The sequence below is a fragment of the Pongo abelii genome, chromosome 5 (genome assembly GCF_028885655.2).
Source record: "Pongo abelii isolate AG06213 chromosome 5, NHGRI_mPonAbe1-v2.0_pri, whole genome shotgun sequence".
NCBI classification, from domain to species: domain Eukaryota; kingdom Metazoa; phylum Chordata; class Mammalia; order Primates; family Hominidae; genus Pongo; species Pongo abelii.
The window spans coordinates 156103460-156130291 of NC_071990.2; the positions used below are offsets into that span (position 1 = coordinate 156103460).

At 42.9% G+C, this 26832-nt stretch overlaps 1 protein-coding gene across 5 annotated transcripts in view; it reads right to left on the reverse strand.

Moving 5' to 3' along the window:
• Positions 1-7111: 7111 nt before the first annotated feature.
• CNKSR3 (CNKSR family member 3) overlaps positions 7112-26832 on the reverse strand; it is a 105322-nt gene continuing 85601 nt past the window's right edge. For 2 of the 5 annotated variants that reach the window (XM_009242392.4, XM_054558346.2), the window contains exons 8-13: positions 24369-24437; positions 23961-24107; positions 15995-16119; positions 12644-12852; positions 12063-12152; positions 7112-8472 (exon numbers count right to left, since the gene is read on the reverse strand). In XM_009242392.4, coding sequence (XP_009240667.1) covers positions 8174-8472; positions 12063-12152; positions 12644-12852; positions 15995-16119; positions 23961-24107; positions 24369-24437 — 939 coding nt within the window. In that variant the 3' untranslated portion in view covers positions 7112-8173. The other 3 variants (XM_054558347.2, XM_054558345.2, XM_054558344.2) reach the window with 3 other exon arrangements.

Below are 26832 nucleotides of genomic sequence, written 5' to 3' on the forward strand. Positions count from 1 at the left end.
AACCTGAAATAGATTCTATTCATGAAAGTCCTTCCAGAAACAACATTCAGGATGACGGCATCAGTGTTAGCCAAGTGTCTGAGTGGTCTGGGTGTCATATGTGTGTGTGCCCAAATGGATGAAATTCATGCACAACCAATAAGCCCCACAAAAGTTGTTATGCTGAGCCAAACAACCATTTTTTACTTCCCTTTGTCTCTCCCATAGTTTCTCTTTCCTTTTCACTTCCTGGACCTACCAAAGCCTTGGGTGGGGGAGGCATCCAGTGACTATCCTTTTCAGCTTCGACAATGGCAACACAATCTCTTGGCTTTGTGTTTGTGTAAGAGTTCCTTTTCACAATGAGAATGTCCAAAATAGATACCATTCTACATTATTCCTTTATTTAAAACCACAGGAAACATAGAAACGAGTTTGAGGAATACTACTTCAAGATAGGGATGGGAGGCAAAAATGCTTCAGCCATCTAGGAGGTGGGCAAAATGCTCTGATTCCCTTTGTTTTCATATATCATTTTGTTGAAGGAAGTGGAAGGGATTTAATAGAAAAGATATGATGATGACAAATCAAGTCAATATTAAAAGAATACTCTAGGCCGGGCGCAGTGGCTCATGCCTGTAATCCCAACACTTTGGGAGGCTGAGGTGAGCAGATCACCTGAGGTCGCGAGTTCGAGACCAGCCTGACCAACATGAAGAAACCCCGTCTCTACTAAAAATACAAAATTAGCCGGGTGTGGTGGCACATGCCTGTAATCCCAGCTACTTGGGGGTCTGAGGCAGGAGAATCACTTGAACCCAGTAGGCGGAAGTTGCAGTGAGCCAAGATTGCACCATTGCACTCCAGCCTAGGCAACAAGAGTGAAACTCCATCTCAAAAAAAAAAAAAGTGTGTCCAATCATAGACTTTTGTCATTTCTTGAGCTCTGACTTGGCTAAAACATCCGAGTGAGTTTTCTAACAGTAAAAACTGCATCTCTAGGCCACTGACCACACTGCAGCCCTCTGACAGTGTCACACTGGCATTATTTTGCTGCTTACGGACAAAAGAATGAGCAATTTCCTGTTGGCCAGCTCTGAATACCTTATTCACTAGAGGCTGAGATGGAGTCAGTACTGCTACTACAGGAACACGAGTCAACATCTCTTAAATGCTGTGTGCCAGACTATGCGAAGAAAGGGCCTTAAAACCATTATCTCATTTAAATCACCATAAACCTTCAAAGTAGACGCTATTATTATCCCCATTTCATAGATACTGAGGAGTGGAGAGGTCAGTCACCTGCTTCAAGTCACAGATCTTGTAAGTGGCAAAGTGAGACAGCTGGATGATCCGACTTCAAAAGCTGAGCCCCCGCCTGCTTCTATCTGCTTGATGCAAATTCCCAAAAGTCAAAGGCTTCTAAATTCGCGCTAATTCCTCAAATCCCTCCTCTTCTCCTGGTGCAGCCTCAGTTGGAGTGACAGGAAGTTTAGATACGAGTAAGAAAACAGAACCTGACACTGAATTAAAAGGACAATTTCTTCCTTCAGAGACAATCTTACTTTATATTAAACTTCATTTCTGAAGCTCCCTGATTCTCTAAAATAATCAAAATGTTCAGCCCAAGATACGTCAAAATGGTGAAGAAATATCTTAAAATCCAGTTTTCATCCCTCTAACAATAAAGTTAAATCCTCCCCTTTAATGGGTCTAGTCAGTGGAAGAACACTTCTCTCATTTTAATCATTTTTCTCCTGATATTTTCTCTCCTTTTAATCACTTCTTCACAAACCTCTGAATGTTTACAATGCTTCAGGCAAGAGGAGAGAAAATGATGAGAATATCCTTATCCCTGGGTGTGAGGAGTAATTACTCCATTGCCCTTTTAAATACCTTTGAGGTTTATTTCTTAATTTTTTCCTCCAACTTCAGTTTCACAACTTCTTCATGAAACAAGCAGCTTGGTAAAGGAGGCCAGTGAGTAACAGGTTGGCTGTGAGCGTGACATGCATGCTCAGGCTGTAAACTGTCTTCCTCAGAGAGCAGTGACTCCAAAGGTCAGTGACATGCAGGAGGGAACGCAGGATTAGGACCGACTTTCCTTAGGTGTAGCCTCACGTTTTAATCCGTGAGGTATGTTGTAAATGGGCAGCGCATGAACAGGTGATCAACTCAGAAGACGAGCTTCATAAAGGTTGCCATAGAACTTTAGAATATGCCTATGGATGGCCAAGTTACAACCAGAATTAAGTCCTTAATCACTGACCCCATGTGTATTTCTATGGAAGGGGAGTGCAGTATGTGCCCCAAAGGTTCTGAAAAACTGCGTGTGACAGTCTCCTGGCTGTGTAGCATTATTTTGTTGCTTATAGACAAAATTTCTCTCCTCTATCCAAATCAGCAGGCCATAGGCCATTGTTTAAGACAAATTTTTTCGTATAAAAAATTTGTCTTTTATAGACACACATGCACACATATATAGGGTTTGGGACAGACTCCACACCCCTAAAACTAGAGGAAAAACAAGGCCCTCTAGCAGGTCTGAACATGATGTAATCACTTTTTCCTTTACTTATGTAAAAGATACCCTTTGTCAAATTAGCACACTTCTGGCAATAATTCTGGCCCCAAATAAATAGAAACTTTAAGGTGAAACTTGCCAATTGTGAAATTTCCAAATAATTAAAAGGTAAATTTTACAGTAAAGAGATTAATTTTTTTCTAATTCCATATGCTATAGGCTATAAAATATATATTTAAATTCCCTTAGGTATTACCAAATGTGTGTTGAGGTCTTCAGCTGGGGTTGAGGGACTCTAACTAGGGTTAATACATCACGCAAAATTTTCCACGTATTGGAAGAAACATCAGAAATCAGCTTTTGTGTGCTCCTTAAGCCAGTTTTAAAATAGATTTTAAAATATTCACCTTCCAGTTGATTAGCATGAAAAGTTGAAAAAAATACAAAAGCAGAGTGCTATGGATTGCATGTTTATGTCCTCCCAAAATTCATCTGTTGAAACCCTTATCTCCAAAGCAATGGTATTAGGAGGCAGAGCTAATACCATAAGCGGGCCTTTGGGAAGTGAGTAGGTCCTGAGGGTGCAGCCCTCATGAATATTAGCGCCCTTACAAGAAGGGAAAGGAGAGCTTGCTTGCTTCCTTTCTCTCTCTCTGCCATGTGAGGATGCAATGGGAAGATGATGGCTATCTGCAAACCAGGGTAAGGGTGCTCACCAGGAACTCACCTTGATCTTGGACTTCCCAGCCTCCAGAATGGTGAGAAATTTCTGTCATTTAAGCTACCCAGTGTATGGTATTTTGTTATTGCAGCCTGAGCTGATTAAGACACAGAGTAACTCACAAAATAATTAACATCAAGTATCATTGGCCAAGCCAATGAGCGGCCATACCAAAAGTAGTTTACTTTTAAGATGTCCATCTTCCACAGAATCTCCAAGGAAGTAGCTTGCAGTAGTCCCATCCCCACGGAAATGACGCAGTGATTTTATGCACAAGGGTAGGAGCAAAATGTGAACTAATGGTCTACAAAACTAATCTCATCTACAATAGGAGAAAACAAGTCAGGCCTACTTCTCCATACCATTCATGCCTATGGTGGCAAAAGGCAGCATGAGTCTCATGCTTTGCTGGTGACATTCAAATGTCAGACAGATTTACTTACTCGAGCTCTTTGGGGGATGAAAAGTTTTGTGTCAATACCTCAGGGTTTGCTGCAATACTAACAACCTAAAGAGGAATGTTCATGGTCTTCCAGGGAAAAAATAAAAAAAAAGAAATCCCACAAAATAAATTCTGAAATTTCAGGTTTGGTGGGGAAAGAACTGAGAGAGAAGTAGAGATAGGAAATGGACAAATATATAGACTGAAACACTACTTAAGGAGGATACAGGATTTCTTTTAAAATACTTGTTCTGAAAGAGATGGTACCCTCCCCCGACCTCTGCCCAGGAGGCAGTTTTGGAAATGTGAGCACGTTAGGGTGCCACTGATGGGCGGCCACTACTGAGATTTAACCTGTTGGAGCATGCGTGATACACAAGCCCTGCAGCCTACAGCCCTCACAACAAAGAGCTGACCCATCAACGCAACTTTCAATTGCCCCGCCAAATATTCATATGGATGGAAACTCAGTTTACAATAACAAATCTACGATCTAATTTCATTTTATATGTAAACACACAGAGAATTTTCAGCCCAGTTTTAATATGCTTTGGATTTTTCAAGAATGCAATGAAAGAATTCTATAAATGGAAGGAAGCCTATACCGAGTGATTCTGAGCAAGAAAGCCAGAGCCAGGCTGCTTTCATTTTAATCCCAGCTCTGCCATTATTAGCACATAACCAGCATAACTAGCACATAACCTGGGTAACTCCCTCATATGTAAAACGGGACTAACAGTAGTACTCACCTCATAAATTTATTAGAAAGGTATTAGAACAATGCCAGGCGCACAGCAAGCACTATATGAGTGAAGCCATTACAGACTTGGTATGCCTAGAACTTTATCAAGAATTGGCCACATTTTAGAAAATCATACTGCTGACATCAACCCCGTTCCTGGTATTGAACTGCCAATGCAGCCGGTCTGAATTGATAACTACCACATTCATGGTGATTTTTCATATATTTATATTTATATACACACATACAAAGTATGTGCCCTGCTTAGTAATTTAATTACATCTTGTAATATAACCATGCTAGAGTATGTACATATGAAAATAATTATTTCATTATAAAATATTTTATCTGTTTCAGTTAGAACATCACTGATGGGTATGTTTTAGAGGCTGGTTATATTACCTGCTAGTTTAATTTCAGAATAGTAAATGGAGTGATGTTTTTATGAGTGAAGGTAAGCTTTATCATCCATGATTTTCATTTGAAGACTGAAAAGTGATGCTATAAAATATTATAATAGGGGTAGGTGTTGAGTTGTGTCTGGTAGAGTTTTAAAAATCACTCTTTTAAAGTATCCTGTCAAGGAGTTCAAGACCAGCCTGGCCAACATGGTGAAACTCCATCTCTACTAAAAATACAAAAATTAGCCAGGTGTGGTGGCGGGCACCTGTAATCCCAGCTACTTGGGAGGCTGAGGCAGGAGAATTGCCTGAACCTGGGAGGCAGAGGCTGCAGCGAGTTGAGATTGTACCACTGCACTCTAGCCTGGGCGAAAGAGTGAGAATCTGTCTCAGAAAAAAAAAAAAAAAAAATTTAAAGAAATAAAAATAAAGAATCTTGTCAAAAAGCATCATTCAAGCAACTTCATATGTGAACACACATCCACAATTAAACCTGGATTACTACTGAGGCAAGCAGTTTCCATTAATTTCTAAGAAATCCATATTAAACTATTATTTATGTATGTCCATAGTAGAGGTTTACAAAGGTTTTTTTTTTTTTTTTTTTTTTTTTTTAGCAGCCATATATTTTTCAAACACAATTCAGGAGAAAACCTCAAATAAAAAGAAAGATGAAGCTGTGGAGGGTGACTGAAGGTCTGAAGGTAGAGGAGCCAGGAACTTCTCTCTCGGGTCCTGGGACTCCAGGAAACAAAGGCTGAAAAGCACCGATCTGGTTGGCCACTGCCCATAATGAAGACTGACTGCCGAATATTCATTTAAAGGATGGCTATTCAATTCACAAGTAGCATTTTCCCCACAGAAAAAGAGCTCACCAGCCAGCTAAGGCCTCCAAAGTGATTTAACTCATTATGCAGCGGAACTACAGCTCTTAGAGTTCTCCCCACAATCTGGGGAGTAAGAGGAGATGTTGCCACCCACTTCCTGGGCATAAAGCCAGCTCAAGACAAGAGTAAAACAGGCAGGGCTAGCTCGCCCCTCATACACAGCTCCCTCCTCATCACCAGTGCCCCACATGAGACCTCCCCAGCCCACACCCCACCCTCCTAGTGTGCTGAACACCCTGTGGCCACACACTGCAAGCCTCTTCTCTCCATCTGCCAAACACCCTTGGGTCTCCATGAAATATCAGATCTTTTTCTTTTTCTTTTTTTTTTGAGATAGAGTCTCCTTCTCTCACCCAGGCTGGAGTGCAGTGGCCTGATCTTGGCTCACTACAACCTCCACCTCCAGGGTTCAAGTGATTCTCCTGCCTCAGCCTCCCGAGTAGCTGGGACTGCAGGTCCCCACCACCATGCCAAGCTGATTTTTAGTAGAGACAGGGTTTCACCATGTTGGCCAGGCTGGTCTTGAACTCCTGACCCCCGATGATCCACCCACCTTGGCCTCCCAAAGTGCTGGAATTACAGGCATGGGCCACTGCACCAGGCCAAAATATCAGATCTTCATGGCAGTTGTCTTAGAGGTGGAGAGGAAAACAGCCAGACTGAGCCGGGTGTGGTGGCTCATGCCTGTAATCCCAGCACTTTGGGAGGCTGAGGCCGGTAGATCAGTTGAGGTCGGGAGTTTGAGACCAGCCTGGCCAACATGGTGAAACCCCGTCTCCACTAAAAATACAAAAATTAGCCAGGCATGGTGGCGGGCACCTATAATCCCAGCTACATGGGAGGCTGAGGCAGGAGAATCGCTTGAACCTGGAAGGTGGAGGTTGCAGTGAGCTGAGATTGCGCCACTGCACTCCAGCCTGGGTGACAGATTGAGACTCCATCTCAAAAACAAACAAAAACAAACAAACAAAAAACAGCCTGACTGAATTTAGTCACAGTAATAATACATGAGTGGTTGCTAGTTCCTTTAACCACACCAGAGGCATTTTAAAGGGAAGATGTTTCCTAACTCCAGTGATTTTCATGGGCTGAATTCCAGACAGTTCAGCAAACTCAACGATTCCAGTGATATGAGAAAGGGCATTTTGGAGTAGGGGATTTCAGCTCTGCCTAGGAAGATACCTCAGAAAATTCCCCTCGTGCAATTTCACTTTGCATATGCTTCTCCTGTTCTTCCATTTCTAATCCATAAAATCCCAAAATGCTTGGGAGAGTTTATTTTGATTTTTTTTTAACAATATTGCCCTGCTGGCAATAGCCAGGACAGTCACTTGCTAATCTGAAAATGCCTTGCACTTTCTTTTTCACTAGCTTCGTGTATGACGCAAAACAGAAACATTTCAATTACAGGTGACTAAGAGTAAGAAAAATATACAACTATATTTAAAATACTTAAATTAAAAAGATAGTACTTTTCCATTCTAACAAAATATCATACATTCAGTTTAAACAAGAGTTAATATCCAGACACACGTTTTCAAAATACCTGATGCTAGTTGAAAATTAGTGACCATGAGGCTTTCCACGATATTTCTAATTAGCAAACTGAGTACTATTTTGAAGAACTGTACACACCGTGCTGGAAGACAGACACTGAACAGGTCAAAATGCAAACTGATGTATCTTTCATTAACCTAAATCTTGTTGCTTCACTTTTCTAAATGATACTTTGGCTGTCAGCAAATCTTACAGCTTCTTTTCCCTTAAAGACAATAATATATAACAACAACCACCCACACAAATAAACATAAACTTCTTTGTGTGAAATAAGCCCTATCAAAATGTGTTCATGTGTTTCTGTACCAACTGATTTATACTGAGACTGTCATGAAAAGGTATCAAACAAGTGTAACAGGCCTACACTTAAACCTCTGCCTCAAAGGAGAAATCAGATACTTGCCATGTTATTGCAAAGTCAAAGCTGCTACACTTAAAATATGGTATATAGTTTAGAAAAATCAAATCAAAAATGTTTTCTCACTGGCTTTTTCAGATAAAGAAGTTGGACCACAAACCAACACATCTGTGTGAAAATAGCCACCAACTTTAGCTCCCCCAGCCCCTCAAAAAGGAATAATGCCACCAGTCCCTCACAGTGACCATAACGTCTCTGGCCAGGACTGTGATTTCTAGTGCGTGTCTTTACATTCTGTCTCTGGAAAAGCAAGACAAACAGGCTCTACCCATTTCCCTCCTTTTGTCTCCACAAGCCAGCACCTAAGATCCTCTGAATTTGTTCCCATCCAATCCTGCAAACTTCCAAGAAGGGCAGTAGATAACTTTTCAAAAAAAAAAAAAAAAAAAAAATTGCGTAAGGTCCCTACATAATACTGAGGCTGAAACGAGAAGAGGCTGTCCACTGCAAAAGCAAGGCACTTGGGGCAGGAGCCAGGCAGGTGGCCTGAGCAGGGTCCCTCTCAGTGAGTCAACAGTTTGAGGCGCGTAAACCAGCTGACCAGGAGGGACGGTTCTGTGGATGAGGACTTCGCAGCTGAGGAGCCAGATTTCTTTTTGGTCCCTTCTTCCTGGAATGGAATCGTGGCGCTGCTGTGGAGATCTGAGTTGATGTAGCACCTGCTTCCTCGGATGTAGTCCGCACCCCGGACCAGATGCCGCTCGGTCGTGGGTCTGGAGAACCGGTATGGGGGAGAGGAGCTCTCTTCGATGATCGGAGGAATCCGCTCGTTACTGAAATACCGGCAAAGGGCATCCTCCCCTGTTTCCAGACAAAGTCCATTAAGTCACAATCCCAGCCGGGCGTGGTGGCTCACACCTGTAATCTCTGCACTTTGGGAGGTCGAGGTGGGTGGATCACGAGGTCAAGAGATCTGGACCATCCTGGCCAATGTGGTGAAACCCTGTCTCTACTGAAAATACAAAAATTAGCTGGCGTGGTGGCGGGCGCCTGCAGTCCCAGCTACTCAGAGAATCATTTGAACCTGAGAGGCGGAGGTTACAGTGAGCCAAGATCGCGCCACTGCCCTCCAGCCTGGCGACAGAGCGAGACTCTGTCCCCTCCAAAAAAAAAAAAAAAAAACACAATCCCCTCTGCACAGTGCTCTTTGGAGGGCCCTCGGCCTGCCCAGACTTCTGCCACCACCCTGAATGTGGGCACCATACCTTTACTGCTCTCCTCCCTGGATTGGCCACAAGGTCCCACCTGTGGCTGGGCCCACCAATGGGTGCTCTGGAAGCAGAAATGGGAAAGGTCCCTCATATTTTAGGCTGCTTTGGGGCCTGAGAGGTAACACATGGGTCTCCTTTAGTGGGTGGGGATCAGAGACTGTAGTGCCCTGCGATGGCTCAACAAGAACTGTTTATGCATTGCTTAATGCAGGGCATTAAAGTCAGGCATTCAGGGACATTCCTGAACAAGGAGAAGAGTGATCCTGCCCTAACTGCCAGCAGACCCCCTGGGATGGGGGTGGAATGTTAAGAAACTGAATAGAAACTTAAAATACAGGACACTTTGGTAACATGTAGCATCCTTGTGAAGCAGAAATTCTACACCCCAAAATGTGCAAAGATCTATGGACATGGATGCTTACTGAAACATTTATTTTTATGCTTATTTTTATTTTTTGAGACAGGGTCTCACTGTCATTCAGGCTGGAGTGCAGTGGTGCCATCTCAGCTAGTTGCAGCCTCCATCTCCCAGGCTCAAGCGATCCTCCCACCTCAGCCTCCCAAGTAGCTGGGACTATAGGTGCGCACAACCACACCCAGCCAGTCTCGAAATCCTGAGATCAAGCAATCCACCTGCCTCAGCATCCCAAAGTGTTGGGATTATAGGCATGAGCCACCACACCTAATCTACTGAAACATTTAGAATTTGAAAAAAAAAAAAAACAACCTAAATTTCCAAGAGTGGCATGTTGAATAAACAGGCACTAGAGCCATAAGATGGCATACTAATACGGCTACATTCTTTTCAAATATGGTGTAGATAATATTCACTTTTACATAGTATTACTGAATATTTACTTCTCCCTTTTTTTTGAGAGGGAGTCTCGCTCTGTTGCCCAGGCTGGAGTACAATGGTGCAGTCTGGGCTCACTGAAACCTCTGCCTCCCAGGTTCAAGCGATTCTCCTGTCTCAGCCTCCCAAATAGCTGAGATTACAGGCGCCCACCACCACACCTGGCCAATTTTTGTATTTTTAGTAGAGATGGGGTTTCACCACGTTGGTTGGCCAGGCTGGTCTTGAACTGCTGACCTCGTGATCCGCCTGCCTTGGCCTCCCAAAGTGCTGGGATTACAGGTGTGAGCCACCGCACCTGGCCAACTTCTCCCATTTTGCACATTTTTCTAAGTATATAAATATAAATACAGGAACAACTGGAAATCACACAAAACATTCACAGTGATTATTTCTTAGGTCGGAAAAACAGATTCCAGCTGAGTTTTATTTTCTCATGCCTTCCACGTTTTTCAATGTACTTGCTTTGCTTTTGTAATGAAAGGGGAACAGTCACATCGAAAAAGTGCCCATTGTCAAAAAGCCACATGTTGTATAAGTCTATTTATATGAAATGTCCGGAACAGGCAAATCCACAAAGTAGATGAGTGCCTGTCAGGGGCTGAGGAAGGACGGACTTGGGAGTGACTGCTAAAAGGCACAAGCTTTCTTTTTGGAGTGACAAAAATGTTCTGGAATAGTAGCAACTGGTGTACAACTCTGTGAATATACTAAAACCCACCTGATTGTATATTTTAAAAAGCTGAATTTCATGCAATGAGTTATATCTCAATAAAACTGTTATTTTTTTTAAGTGGCTGTGTGTAGATGGATAACTTTATTCCAAAACAATCATGCAAGAAAAATACGGAAGGAGGAGTGGAGGGAACAAGTATTTTTCCATTTCCCAATTTCACATCCCATAACCCTGACACTTCATCTCTCCGTGTATAAAATAAATAAAAGGCTCAACCCAGGCTCAGAAGAACGGCAAGGAAGATGTTAACGTGTCTAAATCTAAACAAAGGACAGCCCTGCCACCTGCTGACTGCTCCATGGATACTCACGCATTAACTAAGGGGATCCTGAATGGTAGGTACCTAGGCATCTTTCCCTTTTTCACTTTAGCATAATACAGGTGATATGGGTACTTAGGTGACAAACTTTACCAAGTCCCTAGAAAGGGTCAGGGGTCAATCAATCCCTTTGGAAGGTTAGGCCTCCAGAATTTTTTCTTCTTCCTTTTACTATCTAAAGCCTATTGTACTTTAACTTTTCAACTGCCCTTTGTTTCAACAACTGCAAAAACAATGTTATAATGTTCTGCCAATGATGACAATCAAATGCAATCTGGCAATAAAATGAGAATGTTTTAAAACATTTCACTCAAGACCAGTATAATAACCAGTGACTTTGATTACAGGGTGAATTAAACACAAATTTCTTTTCAAATAGTAATTGCCTTCTAACATAAGAAGGACTTGGAAGAAAAAAAATCCATGTTTGTTCATCAGAAATCAAACAGACTCCAAAAATAAAAGTAACAAAATTTAGAATAAGATTGTTTAATGAAAGCTGGGCATGGTGGCACATGTCTGTAACACCAGCTATTCAGGAAGCTGAAGTGGGAGGATCACTTGAACCCAGGAGTTCAAGGCCAGCCTGGGCAACATAGTAAGACCCCATCTCAATTTTTAAAAATAAATTTTGAAAAAGATTGTTTAATGAATAATTTATTTATATTTATTTAAAAATTAGACTATTGGCTGGGTATGGTGGCACATCCCTGTAATTCCAGCACTTTGGGAGGCTGAGGCAGGAAGACCACTTACAGCTAGGAGTTTGAGACCAGCCTGGACAACATATTGAGACCCCGTCTCTACCAAAAAAAAAAAAAAATTAGCCAGCTGTGGTGGCGTGCACCTGTAGTCCCTGCTACTCATGAGGCTGAGGCGGGAGGATCACTTGAGTCCAGGAGCTCAAGGCTGTAGTGAGGTATGATCATGCCACTGCACTCCAGCCTGTGTAACAGAGCAAGACCCTGTCTCTAAAAAATAAATGAATACATAAAAATTAGATCATTGAAGTCTACAGCCTTTTTACAGCACTCAATGCTAATTAGGATATTTACAATCACTAACTAGGATTATGTAATTTTGCCATTCTAGAAATAAGTAGGATCTTAAAGATCTTCAGCAGTCCTAATTTTATAGATGAGAAAACAGGACTCAGAAAGGCCAAGTACTCAGTCTACTTACTATAACACATTTAGAAATAGAGGTGAAACCAGGGCCTGGGTCTGTTCACTCCCCATTTGCTGTTCCTTGGTTTGCTTGGATTAAACGTACCTTTCCTGCCATGACCTCGAGGTCTGGCAAAAGGGTCCACAATCCCCATCCAGTTCCCATCAGCAGGCATGGACAAAGGCCGCGGCTTGCCTTCAGAGGGACGAGAAAGAAGGTGACAAGTTTGATGAGTTCTGGAACTTTAGTGAATCCTTCCCTTTATTTATAACTTAGACCTCACAATATTGCACCCACTTCGACAGCAGCTATAACAAATTTTAAATTAAAAGTATTTTAAAGCACTGTATTTCCATAGCAGGCAACCAAGATAGAGGCACATTAAATTTGAGCCTATGAGTCTACAGAGCAAAGAAACTCCAAAGCTAAAACCCAGGCACTGAAAGTTAAAACTGTAACATGATCTCACCCAGTTGGGCTTTGATGCCAGGCAGAGTAATGACTCAACAAGGATCCGCTTGAGAGAGATGAATAAAGGTCTCATACTTAGAATTTCATTGAGGTTTATGTTTGCCTCAGATTACTCTTAAAGTCTGCCAAATTCATCCAACAGTTCCAACTAAGGCAGGGGGCGGGGAGGAGAAGTCAAGGCTGACAGCAGAACAAAACAAACACTCGAAACTTACCATAAGATGGTGTTTTCTCTCTCATTTTTGTGGGCAGAATGTTGGTTTCCACCGAGTACCCAGGCAACTGATCCGAGTCGGCAATGGTAAATCTTCGTCTCCGGCTTTCCTGGTCCAAGAAGGAATTCGGGGACTCTGAACCCTTAGGACCAGGCAATGGTTGTTTGCACTTACTGGACCCTCCATAAACAAAACTGCCGTTCTCATCCCTGGAAGATAATATGGACAATAATTAAGTTGTTTACAAAGATGTTCTCATACTGAAGAATTCCAGCAGTGCTGCTACCTCCGGCACACAGAAGATAATTTAAATTCTCCTTTTCCACTGGAGGAAAAGCGTTCCTTTTGTCAACCCCAGTTGCCGCTCAAATACATACAGATCCTATTAAATAAGCAAAATACCATGATGTGATGAAATAAGAATAAATGCAGGCCAGACACAGCGGCTCCCGCCTGTAATCCCAGCACTTTGAGAGGCCAAGGCAGGTGGATCACCTGAGGTCAGGAGTTCAAGACCAGCCTGACAAACAAGGTGAAACCCCATCTCTACTAAAAATACAAAAATTAGCCAGGTGTGGTGGCAGGAGCTACTTGGGAGGCCGAGACAGGAGAATTGCTTGAACCCAGGAGGCGGAGGTTACAGTGAGCTGAGATCATGCCACTGCACTCTAGCCTGGGCAATGGAGTGAGACTCCATCTCAAAAAAAAAAAAAGAAGAGTAAATGCAGGGTTTCTTTTTTTTATATCCAAACAAATATACCTTTGAAAAGACAGCTCTAGTTTTCCTGTGCTTCTGTGTGTAGCTGAATATCCTATTTACTACAGCAATCACACGTTAAGGTATGCTCTAGTGAACCATGTTGCTCATGCCAAGAGTCGGATCTTTGCCAAAATCCAGCAAAAAAGACTTGATGTATAATGAAGTTGTTAGATTTGAAAATCATGTCAAAAGATACAAAGGAACCTTTATAGTAACCAATGGAGGGTGATTCTTTTCTGAACCAAATACTACAAAAACCAGCAAAAGTTGGATCACCGATTCCATTCTAATTAAAGTGTAGGATTAATTTGAGTCCAAGTTACCAGCTGCTTAGTTTTTTTGCACTTGGTAAATTCCATTAGGCAAATCAGGACAAAAACTGCTAGACAATATACAGAATCAACTGAGTCCCAAAGCAATCTACTAATCAGCCATGTCTGTGTGTGGTATTCCCAAGTGGGATGGCACCTACCTACCCCTCCCACCCACAAATGTATCTCCTTCCATACCTTTAAACCGGGCATATAACTCCCCATTCACAAAGCTTTCATGACTCATGACTTGCTTCTCGGTAATCCATTTGCATTTTTCATTCCTCAGAAAATCCTTCATGAGTGGTGTGTGTGCACTCTCAAAAGCATCTTCCCAAGCAGTTTAATCCAGTTCTCCTTCTAGCCCCAGGTTCCTTTATCTCTCACTATGTACACAGCACCCCTTTTCTTGCCACTACGCCAGGAACCCAGACAAGAATATTCTGGATCAAGGGAGGGCGCCTTCCTCCAGTTTCTGATAGAACAATCCACACATTAGTAGTGGAATGTCATGCTCTCTATATGCAGAGGCAAAGACTACCTGTAACTTTAAACACACTTAAGATCCCACGAGCCAGAATGCCCCGATCACCTGAGGTACATTCTCTACACGCTATAATAAGTTCTGAGTAAGCCAAGACTCAAGGAAATGGAAAACAATGTTGAATCGCTGCACCCAATACAGAATAAATACAATGAAGCAAATACCTCAGCTTCAAATGAAAACCAACAAACAAAAAATTCTGATATAAAGTAAAATGTCACTGTAATAAAATCCAGCCTGAACTTTATGAAATATTGTAGCCTAATCATATATTTCTCAATATATGCTTGAAGTGTTGAATAAGACCCTGGCAGTTCTGTAGGGTCAAGGACCAAGTCTGTTTTGTGTCAGATGGTAACCCAGACCCAATACTCGGGAAAGATATGTGAATAAATGAGCCAGATTGTCTAGTTTTATCAACATATATAAATATGTGAGTTGATAAAAATAAGCCTAGATCACACCTAAATCATCCTGTACACTCTATATACCACCCTCATCATACCACACAGTATTTAAATTAGCCATGAAGAAAGCAACTATCTTTTTAAGAATTTATGGTACACACCACACACACACACACACACACACACACAAATATGAAATGTTCATACCTACACTCACATGGGTTTGGGTTTTTTTGTTTTTTGTTTTTTTGTTTTTGAGACTAGGTCTCACTCTGTTGTCCAGGCTGGAGTGCAGCGGTATAATCACGGTGTATTGTACTGCAGCCTCGACCTCCTGGGCTCCAGTGAGCCTACCACCTCAGCCTCCTGAGTAGCTAGGACCACACCTGAGTAGCTAGGGTGCACACAACCACACCCAGCTAATTTTTTAAATTTTTTGTAGAGATGGGGCCTCACTATATTCCCCAGGCTGGTCTTGAACTTCTGGGCTCAAGCAATCCTCCGAACTGGCCTTCCAAAGTGCTGGAAATATTGGCGTGAGACACCATACCTGGCCACATAGGTTTTTTTTCAAGTTCTATGAAGAACACATCTTTCTCAGCAAAATCAAGCTGCAACTCTCATTAATCTCACAGAAATACTTATTATCTACCCCCTCAAGATGAGTTTACCATGGAGTTAATGAAACTTAACCTGCAGGGCCCCCAACAGACCCTTCCAAGGCCCCAGGAGAGCACGTTTTCATTCATTTTTCAAAAGTAAGGTATTGCTATATCCTTTTCTTTGTTTCTTTTTTGAGACAGGGTCTCACTCTGTCACCCAGGCTGGATTGCAATGGCACAAACTCTGCTCACTGCAACCTCCACTTCCTAGACTCAAGCGATTTTCCTGCCTCAACCTCCTTAGTAGCTGGGACTACAGGTATCTGCCACCACACTCGGCTAATTTTTGTATTTTTTTGTAGAGATGAGGTTTTACCATGTTGCCCAGGCTGGTCTTGAACTCCTGAGCTCAAGTGATCTGCCCGCCTCAGCCACCCAAAGTGCTGGAATTACAGGTGTGAGCCACCACATCCGGCCAATACTGCCACATTCTTTTCTCAGAAGGGCCCTCCCCACTAAACTGTATAGCTTCAAGTCCCACAGAACCTAGATCTGTCCCTACACTCCTATAAAATAAGGCTGATCGTACTTTTAACGGCAGTTCAAGATTCAGCCCTGTCACACTGTGGTTCAGCAACTTCCTCTCTCAAGATCCTCTTTTCACACCACCATTTACAAATGACACCAACAGGAGACAAGCATACCATGACAATGGACAGCAACATACCGGGGAGAGTAGGGAACAGCTGGCGGAGGAGGAATATAAAGATCCAGGATGGCTGACTTCTCCTTCTTCAGTGAGGTATCCATAGTGCTTTCAGGGGACTGGGTTGTCGTGGGTGGAGGTGAGGTCTGAAACAGGAGTAACACAGCAATGCAAAGAGTGCAGATCAATTCACGGATGATTCTTGGTGTTCATTTCCCCTCCCCCAAACCAACACCAACCCCGTGTCTGAACAGGGGCTGAGGTCATTCATGTGTTTACAGATATTCGCAATATTTAACTTACATTCTTCTTTGAAACCTTAGAATGAGCTGAGGGATTTGAAAGACGATGTATAGTGGCAAGAAGCAGAGGCTTAGGAGCCAGGTGCCAGGGTTATGACTCTAGCTCTGAGCAAATCACTTAAACATCTGTGGCTTCCCTTTCCTCCTCTGTAAAGGAGTGATACAGATAATATCGCTTGCATAGAGCTGCAGTGAGAATTAGATGAGTTAGTTCATGAAAATTACTAGCAAGGCTGGGCACAGTGGTTCATGCCTGTTATCCCAGCACTTTGGGAGGCCAAGGTGGACAATGGATTGCTTGAGCTCGGGACTTCGAGACCAGCCTGGGCAACATGGCAAAAGCCAGTCCCTACAAAAAAATATAAAAATTAGCCAGGCGTGGTGGCACATGCCTGTAGTTCCAGCTACTTGGGATGATGAGATGGGAGGATTGCTTGAGCCCAGGAGGCAGAAGTTGCAGTGAACGAAGAGTGTACCACTGCACTCCAGCCTGGGTAATAGAGCGAGACTCTGTCTCAAAAAAAAAAAAAAAAAAAAACCAAGAAAGAAAAGAAAAGAAAAAGCAATCAGTAGCAGTGCTACTATTGACTAGGAGTATTGCTTGGAACTCTGGATGTGATCCTGGCTAAACTTACTAGCTGCTTTTTTTTTTTTTTTTTAAGATGGAGTCTCACTGTGTCTCCCAGGCTGGAGCACAGTGGCGCCATCTCGGCTCACTGCAACCTGTGCCTCCTGGGTTCAAGTGATTCTCCTACCTCAGCCTCCCAAGTAGCTGGGATTACAGGTGCTTGCCACCACACCCAGCTAATTTTTGTATTTTTAGTAGAGATGGCGTTTTGCCATGTTGGCCAGGCTGGTCTCAAACTCCTGACCACAGGTGATCCGCCCACCTCAGCCTCCCAAAGTGCTGGGATTACAGGTGTGAGCCACCACACTCACGCTCAGCCCTTATTAGCTGTTTATTGTTGAGCAAGTCACACAATGTCTCTGTGCCCCATCTATAAAATGAGAATAAATAGGGACAAGAATAGTACCAACATAGGGTGGCTGTGAGAATTAAGTAAGATAACACATGTGAACAACTTAGGACACTGCTTTCCCATAGAAAATACACAACCTTATACCGTTTATTTTAGTAGTATTTATACATATATGCATTCATATATACGAGTTAATCTTAATTTCAAATCCACATGGCTGAATTTGAACTATGATACTGGTCTCAAAGGACATGGTTTTTAATATCTCATGTGAGAAATTCAATCTTACCTTTCTACAATCTAACAATGACAACAATGATTTTTCTGGTTGGTAAAGAATGGCAAGGAAACCTTGGAGTCAAGGCAGGGAAATATTTGGTGAAGGCCAGTGAGACTGTGCCAAGCCCTGGACAGACATAAAAAGGTACCCTTAGGCCCAGCATGTGGGCACACACCTGTAATAATCCCAGCACTTTGGAAGGCTGAGGCAGGTAGATCACTTGAGCTCGAGAGTTCAAGATCAGCCTAGAGAAAATAATGAAGCCCCGTCTCTACCAAAAAAAAAAAAAACAAAAACAAAAAGCTACCCTTCAACCCTACCCAGCCTGGTTGTAATGGAAGAGATCTCTGAAGTGAAACTGTGACCTGATTCTAAGGATTGAAAGGACTGACTAGCCAGTGTGATGAAGCTAGACACGGCCGCCAGGAGATTCACAGAGGACAGCTCATTTTCAGGAGAGATACCAAGTCACAGGGGCAGGGACTGAGCTTTCAGTCTTCCAGAGTAGAACCCCCATATTTTAAACCGTGGCCATTAATACATAATCTATCAATTCTACTCAATTTGTAATTGATTGACATCTCAACATGTCAATTTTGGACCGTATCTGAAAACATGAGGCCAGGATACAGATTCTCCAAATCTTAGAAGCAAAAGTAAACTAGAACATTTCCACAAAATTGATGCTCCCTGAAAACACACACATTGATAATTACTTCTGTATCAGTAACTCTCATTTACCAGGAGTGTGGCATCAAAACAGAGTGGTGAATGCCTTTTCTATGACAGGACAACAGTAATGATGTTGAACAACTTAGAGCTCTCTTCTGGGAAGGGTGGGTGCCCAGGCACAAAGAATAATGAAGAATGGAACACAGAGAAACCCCCAGGGCTGGGGGCTGAGTCTACAGAGTACTTGTCTACCAGAGTTTATATTCTGAAAATATCCTGGGCACATCACAAGAACACTTGGTAGCTAAGCTATAAAATGGTGTCTGCATTTTGATGGTAATTATGTCCCTGCATCACAAGCAAAATTAGGAGTCTCTGTCTCTCACCAGCACCTCTTCCCCAAACTGCAGTTAGTGGGACTTGGCAGGAAAGTAGGCAAAACCAGAGAACATCGCAGTGCCCCTTCTTAAGTGAATTTCCAGAAGTCAAGGGACCAACGCTAGCCTGAACTTAAAAATTATTTTCACTCATGTTCTGAACATAACCATGTGAGTTTTCCTCTATTGCCTCAAACTCAATTATGCTCAAAATACCTAACATCTCTTCCTTCCAAATGGCCTCTTTTCTGACTTTCCGATTTTTGTCACCACGCAGGTTCCCTGTCACATTGGACACTTGCTTCTCCCTAGCCTTGCTGGCCTTTCTCACCCTTACCCCAAAACATTTTCGAATAGTCAACGCTATTAAAGAGAAGAGCATGGCTTGGAAAGATTGCATACCTTGACTAAGGGTCCCACAACAGCTAGTAAGTGGCGGAGCTGGGATCTGAACTCAAGTGGTTCAACTCAGAGGTCACATCCATAACCACTAGGCTGTGCTGCTTCCTGAGCCCTTCTGATGTGCTTCCCAGTGGCCTCCAGCATTCTTAGTCTTTCTTTCACTGAATCACCCGTCAACAGCCTTGCTCAGGACCACATCGCCCTGTATCTACCCTCATACAGCAGCCTCCCTTCTGGTGGTTCTTATGTTTAGATGTTATTATGGGCTGAACTGTGTCCCCTAAAATTCCTATGTTCAAATTCTCACCCCTAGTACCCAGAATGTGACTGTATTTGGAGACAGGGTCTTTAAAGAGGCGGTTAAGTTAAAATGGAGGTCATTAAAGTGGGCTCAATCTGACATGACTGGTGTCCCATAAGATTAAGACACAGACACATACGGAGGGAAGACCACACGAGGACAGAGGAAAAACACTACCATCTGCACACCAAGGAGAGGGTCCTCAGAATGAAGCCAACTCCACTGACACCTTGACTTTGAACTTCTACCACCCCATACGGCAGCCCCAGCAGAGTAACAGAAGTATTAATGTGAAAGCAGCTGTCAACCTGTCACCTGTGGGAGAAAGCCCACACTCCCCAGCCTGGCACTCCATAGCTGCCACTATAGTCTCATGCAACCAGTCCAACTTTATCTCCCACCCTCAGCTCCACAGAGTCTGAGCTACTCATTTCTTCTGGTAGAAGCTCTGAAGCCCACCTAGAGTCTCACTACCGCCACTACCACCCCCGGCTGCTGGGAAAGTCAGCTGCTAAAGCGCATAGCTGCCCCTTCTCGGAAGAATGGCCCTCAGCTGACAGAGCTGCCTCACCCGAGCAGGGCCATCAGAACCCAGAGCTGTGTGGCTCCACCAGGATGCTTCGTCCTGCATAGTAGGTCAAGGCTACGCTGCACCTGAGAGGCATCCTTGCTGCTTCCCCGTCATCATTCTGCCTTTCTCTCTCCCTTACCAGTTTTACTTGGAGCACATACCCGCAAAATTGCTCTCACAAGGATGTGCACCTAAGACGCTGCTCTAGGAAACCTTATCTAAGACACCGCCCTTCCCTGATGGTGGTCTATCTATGTTTTGCGGGCGAGTGTGTTTGAAGAATAGCATTAATCTCCTCTATGATACACGCTCCCATCCGCCAATGCAAATCCCACCTACCCTCCCAGGCTCCCACCTCACAGTCCACACCTCTCTCTCCTTCAGAATCCAACATTTATCTTATGCAAAAATTAGCGGGCAGATCAAGCATTTGACAGGCACTCCATCAATCACCTACGAGGAATTAGCACCTCTGTAATGTTAAGTATCATATTCTGAGAAATCTAAAAAAATCTAAGCAAGTTTAAATTTTACACTAACCAATGCAAACAGAAACAGCTGGAGTATAATCAATAGGCTCAGTTATGGACAATGATTTTTTGGCTCTGACTGAAAAGGCACAGGCAACAAAAGCAAAAACAGACAAGTGGGATTACATCAAATTAAAAAGCTTCTGCATAGCAAAGGAAATAATCCACAAGGCAAAGAGTCAACCTAGAAAGTATCTGCAAACCATACATCAGATAAGGGGTTAATATCCAAAGTATATAAGGAACTCAAAGAACTCAACAGCAAAAAATAACACAAAGAACCTGATTTAAAAATGGGTAAAGGACCTGAATTGACATTACTCTCTTGCTTTTTTTTTTTTTGTGGAGACAGGGTCTCATTCTGTCACTCAGGGTGGATGCGGTGGTACAATCAAGACTCACGGCAGCCTCCCAGTCTCAAGCAATCCCCCCACCTCAGCCTCTCAAGTAGCTGGGACTACAGGTATGTGCCACCACACCCAGCTAGTTGGTGTTAAAAAATAAAAATTGTTGTAGAGACAGGATCTTGCTTTGTTGCCCTGGCTGGTCTTGAACTCCTGGGCTCAAACGATCCTCCTGCCTTGGACTCTCAAAGCGCTACGATTACAGGCATGAGCCCCTGCAGCCAGCCCCGAATAGACATTTCTCAAAAGGAGATATACAAATGGCCAACAGAGATATGAAAAAATGTTCAGTGTCACTGATCATCAGGGAAATGCAAATCAAAGCCACAGTGAGATGACAGCTGGTACCTGTTGGAATGGCTACTATCGAAACACAAAAGGTAAGTGGTGATAAGGATGTGGAGATGTAGAAATCCTAGCACACAGCTGGTGGGAATGTAAATTAGCGGAGCCATTATGGAAAACACTATGGAGGTTTCCTGAAAAATTAAAAAGCAGCCTCACTACTGGATACACGTCTAAAGGAAATGAAATCAGTATGCTGAGGAGATATCTGCACCCTCCTGTTCACTGCAGCATTTTTCAAAACAGCCCAGCCACCAATAGATGAATGGAGAAGGAAAATGTGGTGTATATACACAAGGGAATGCTACTCACCCTTAAAAAAGAAGGAAATCCTGGCTGGGCGTGGTGGCTCACACCTGTAATCCTAGCACTTTGGGAGGCTAAGGCGGGTGGAACACCTGAGGTCAGGAGTTTGAGACCAGCCTGGCCAACACGGTGAAACTCTATCTCTACTAAAAATACAAAAATTAGCCGGGTGTAGTGGCAGGCACTTGTAATTTCAGCTACTCAGAGGAGACTGAAACAGGAGAATCGCTTGAACCCGGGAGGTGGAGGTTACAGTGAGCCGAGATCGCGGCACTGCACTCCAGCCTGGGCAACAAGAGTGAAACTCTGTCTCAAAACAAAACAAAACAAAAAAGAAGAAGAAAAGAAGGAAATCCTATCATGTGTGACAAGAGGGATGAACCTGGAGGACACTGTGTTAAGTGAAATAAGCCAGGCACAAATAGACAAATACCACATGATCTCACTTTTATGTGGAATCTAAAAAAAAGAAAAAAAAATCGAACTCTTAGAAGCAGAAGCAGAGAGTAGAATGGTGGCTGCCAGAGGTTAGAAGGAGGGAGAATGGGGAATCCTGGTCAAAGGGTACAAAATTTCAGTTAGCCAGGAAGAATAAGCTCAAGAGATCTATCGTATAGCATGGTAACTATAGTTAATAAAAATGCATTGCATGCTAGAAAACTGCTAAGTTGCTATAACACTTGTAGATTTTCAGTGTTCTTGCCACAAATAAATAAGTGTGTGAGGTAATAAACGTATTAATGAGCTTGATTTAGCCATTCCAAAATGTAAACATATTTTGAAACATTGTGTTGTACAATACAAATATATACAATTTGTATCTGTCAATTAAAAAGTGAATTTTAAAATATGTTCTGTTATTATTGATAAACTGATTGTAATTATGTTTCCCTCTTGCCCTACCTTTGTTACTGTGAGTTTTTGTTTGTTGGTTGGTTTTTGTTTTTGTTTAGAGACAGGATCTCACTCTGTCACCCAGGCTGAAGTGCAGTGGCGCGATCTCGGCTCCCTGAAACCTCTGCCTCCTGGGTTCAAGCAACTCTTCTGCCTCAGCCTCCAGAGTAGCTGGGATTACAGGCGCAGGCCACCACGCTCAACTACTTTTTGTATTTTTAGTAGGGTTTTTGCCATGTTGGCCAGGCTGGTCTCGAACTGCTAACCTCAAGTGATCCGCCCACCTCAGCTTTCCAAGATGCTGGGATTACAGGCGTGAGCCACCACACTCGGCCTCTGAGTTATTTATTTTTAACCTCTCCTCTGTGACACCTATAATGTTTCCAGTACCTTGTCTCACAAAGTTTCAAAATTGATGGTTTAAGACTACTGTTCTTCCATGGGAAGACATACAATAACATCAAAAATAGTTACAAATAAACCATAATCTCAATCTTATAAAAGGGCATTATAAGGTTATTGCTTTTCATTCTTGGTTTATGAAATAAACACTAAGGACCAATGGCATTACAAGGAGTGTGACCAGTGAGTGTGATCCACCCAGGTGTCAGCAATAAGAGGGTATATCGTTTGAAAAGAATTTAAATAAAACTCACTTAGTTTCTCTTCTATTACCAGCACAGATTGGCAATACTACATAATGTCTAAATAATGGTGTGATACTGTCCCCATGGGGTGGGCTGCACTCACCACCCCCAACCCTGCCTTGGTAAAGCACTGCTGAAGACTAAACCCCATGTGGTCCCTCCAGGATTAGTGTTCAAACTATATACAGTTATGTAGGTATGTGTTTGAAATGAGAGAGGAGAAGGACTAGAAGGAACTTTCTGCAATGATGGAAATATCCATAACCAACCGTCCGATATGGGAGTCACTAGCCATATGTGAATATTCTACAGCTGAAATGTAGCCAGCGATCCTGCAGAGATTAACTTTTAACGTCATTTCATTCTTTTTTTTTTTTTTTTTGGAGAACGGAGTCTCACTCTGTCGCCCAGGCTGGAGTGCAATGGTGCGATCTTGGCTCACTGCAAGCTCCGCTTCCCGGGTTCACTGCAAGCTCCACTTCCCGGGTTCACTGCAAGCTCCGCTTCCCGGGTTCACTGCAAGCTCCGCTTCCCGGGTTCACTGCAAGCTCCGCTTCGCGGGTTCACGCCATTCTCCCGCCTCAGCCTCCCCAGCAGCTGGGACTACAGGCGCACGCCACCACGCCCGGCTAATTTTTTGTACTTTTAGTAGAGACAGGGTTTCACCGTGTTAGCCAGGATGGTCTCGATCTCCTGACCTCGTGATCTGCCTGCCTCGGCTTCCCAAAGTGCTGGCATTACAGGCGTGAGCCACCACGCCTAGCCTCATTCTTTAAATAGTCATATATGGTTACTGGCTACTATACTGTTCCATGTAGATCTAGAATTTATATTTTCACATAGGCAGGATTATAGGATAATTACATACAAACTCCTGAAACCAATCAATCACCTTCAAATTTTAATCTCTTTTTGTTTGGAGACTAATGAGATACTCGACATTGTTGGATGGAGGTTTACAGTTAATCCCAGATACCTGTACAAGAGGTGGCTTCCACCGTAGGTTTTTCAGGGGAGCAGGAGTAAAGTTGAAAGACCCGGTGGGGCGCTTCTTAAGCAGTAACACAACTCCTGTGGGATTCTCTCTCAATTTCTTCACCAGATTTTTCAGCTGCCATCCCACCTTCAAAGAAAGCAAATGGGGAGGGAGGACTTGCTCATGAATAACGAAAAAACCGAACCTATGAATTTATCTCAAGGCAGTCAGGGTTGTGAGCAGATACACAGAAACAAAATAGGCAGGCATAAGTATGCTCATGTTAGCACAACCTAAAATAATGAAAAATAGGATATAAGTGGCAAATTTTAAAAATTTAAACAAAATGGTTTTAGACTTAATTAAAAGTTCTAAGGAGGAAAACTGAGTCCCAATAAACAAACTCACCACAGTTTGCTGATTAACTTGAATGACTTCGTCACCAGCATGAATCTTCTGAGATCTGTCTGCAGGAGACTGTACAGAAACAAAATAACCTGCCTTAATTCTTTTAAACCTTCTATTTCTTTCTGCTTTTATTTCTTCTTTCTTCTGTAGACAATTAGCAACTGAAATAACATTTTCTCAGGAAAAATAAAACAATGCACTTTATTCCCCTGAGACTACACAGTCTATAGGACCTTACACATGAATCCTGTGTTAATCCATTTTATTAGTGTCTGTTATAACTGATAATTTGTCTGTTAGAACAGCCAGGTTCATCTAATCTATTGGGAAGAGACTAGACATACTGTCTTTTGTTTTGTTTTGCTTTTAAGATGGAGTCTCACTCTGTCACCCATGCTGGAGGGCAATGGTGGATCTCAGCTCACTGCAACCTCCACTTCCTGGGTTCAAGCGGATCTCCCCCCTCAGCCTCCCGAGTAGCTGGGATTACAGGTGGCTGCCACCACGCCCAGCTAATTTTTTTAGTAGAGATGAGGTTTTACCATGTTGGCCAGGCTGGTCTCGAACTCCCCAATCTCAGGTGATCTGTCCACCTCGGCCTCCCAAAGTGCTGGGATTACAGGCACGAACCACTGCGCCCACCCTGGACATATTGTCAAAATGATTGGCTGATAAAAGCTATTCGTCCATCTAAAAAATTCTTACACATATCCTTATCAAAATTAATCTCATAAAAGCTGACCAACTGTTCAACATGGAAAATCATCTTTGTAACTCTGTCATCTCATTTCCTTATTAAAACTAAATGTTGTACTCATTCCATCTTCTTTTACATATTATTGCAATGCTGTTAAAATAGAAAGTTGGTGGCAACAGAAATTGCTTTAAAAAGAATGAATTTAGTTTTCTCTTCATTTTCAGATTACATTCAAAAACGAGTCTTCAGTGTCAAAACAAAATCCAGACTTTTTTCCTTCAAATAATGCCTGGTTATTAATTTACCATCACGGCAACAAAAATATATATAAAGGAACAGGCCGGGCGCAGTGCCTCATGCCTGTAATCCCAGCACTTTGGCAGGCCAAGGTGGGCGGATCATGAGGTCAGGAGATCGAGACCATCCTGGCTAACATGGTGAAACCCCGTCTCTACTAAAAATACAAAAAATTATCCAGGCATGGTGGCGGGCGCCTGTAGTCCCAGCTACTCAGGAGGCTGAGGCAGGAGAATGGTGTGAACCCGGGAGGCAGAGCTTGCAGTGAGCCAAGATCGCGCCACTGCACTCCAGCCTGGGCAACAGAGCAAGACTCCGTCTCAAAAAAAAAAAAAGGAAAAAAGAAAAAATATATATAAAGGGATATAATCCATTTGTCAAATATTTTGTGGTGTTCTTGTTCATATAAGCCACCTAGAACTCATGTTGAAGGTATCTCATATATGACTAAGAGAAGAAGAAAAGATAAACCTTGGATTTCAAATTCTAATCAAACATTATCTAGAATAGAGGATTTAATTTTCTAACTTACATTACTGACTGAATCTTCAAACAATTTCCAAATATCCAAAAAATAGCACCTTTGAACATGGGGAGAGGGACAGCAATGAGACCCAAGACACACTGGCTGAAGTTTCTCTAAATTGTTGTGACAGGCTCAATGGGAAATTAACAAGCAGCCCTAAACTGTAGAAATACTCCCTTTGATTTTATCTAGGTCTCATACAAGGCCCTGGTAACTTGACAGTTATTTGTGAAAACATTTAACCTGCTACCATACCCGGCAGTGCTCACCTGAGAGACCAGCCCATGTTCATCTCAAGTTTCTTTTTTTTGAGACAGTCTCACTCACGCTCAGTCGCCCAGGCTGGAGTACAGTGGTGTGATCTCAGCCCACTGTAACCTCTGCCTCCCAGGCTCAAGCCATTCTCCTGCCTCAACCTCCCGGGTAGTTGGGATTACAGGCACCCACCACCACGCCCGGCTAATTTTTGTATTTTTAGTAGAGACGTGGTTTCACCATGTTGGCCAGGCTGATCTTGAACTCTTGACCTCAGGTGAGCCACCCACCTTGGCCTCCCAAAGTGCTGAGATTACAAGTGTGAGCCACCGCACCCGGCCCATCTCAAGTTTCTTACATCACTTAAAAAATGAATTTATCTATGTTCCTTTTTGTCCTTGTGTGCCAGATGCTTAACCCACAGTTAAAGGCCTACTTTAGTAATTCTGATCCTAATCGGTCCAGTCCAGTTAATCTTCCTGGGCAAGGGATTCATTTAAGATAAGCTTCACTTTACAGAAGATAGCTCCAAGGCCAAGAAGTCCCTGTCTCTAGATGTGTAATCTTAAAAAACACACTCTGATGTCCTGAATTGACTTCCCTTCCTAAGGATCCTTTTGCATTCATTTCTCAAATGTCCAATCAAGTGATTAAGAGCTGTGTTTTCAGGAAGGGGAACATCACACACC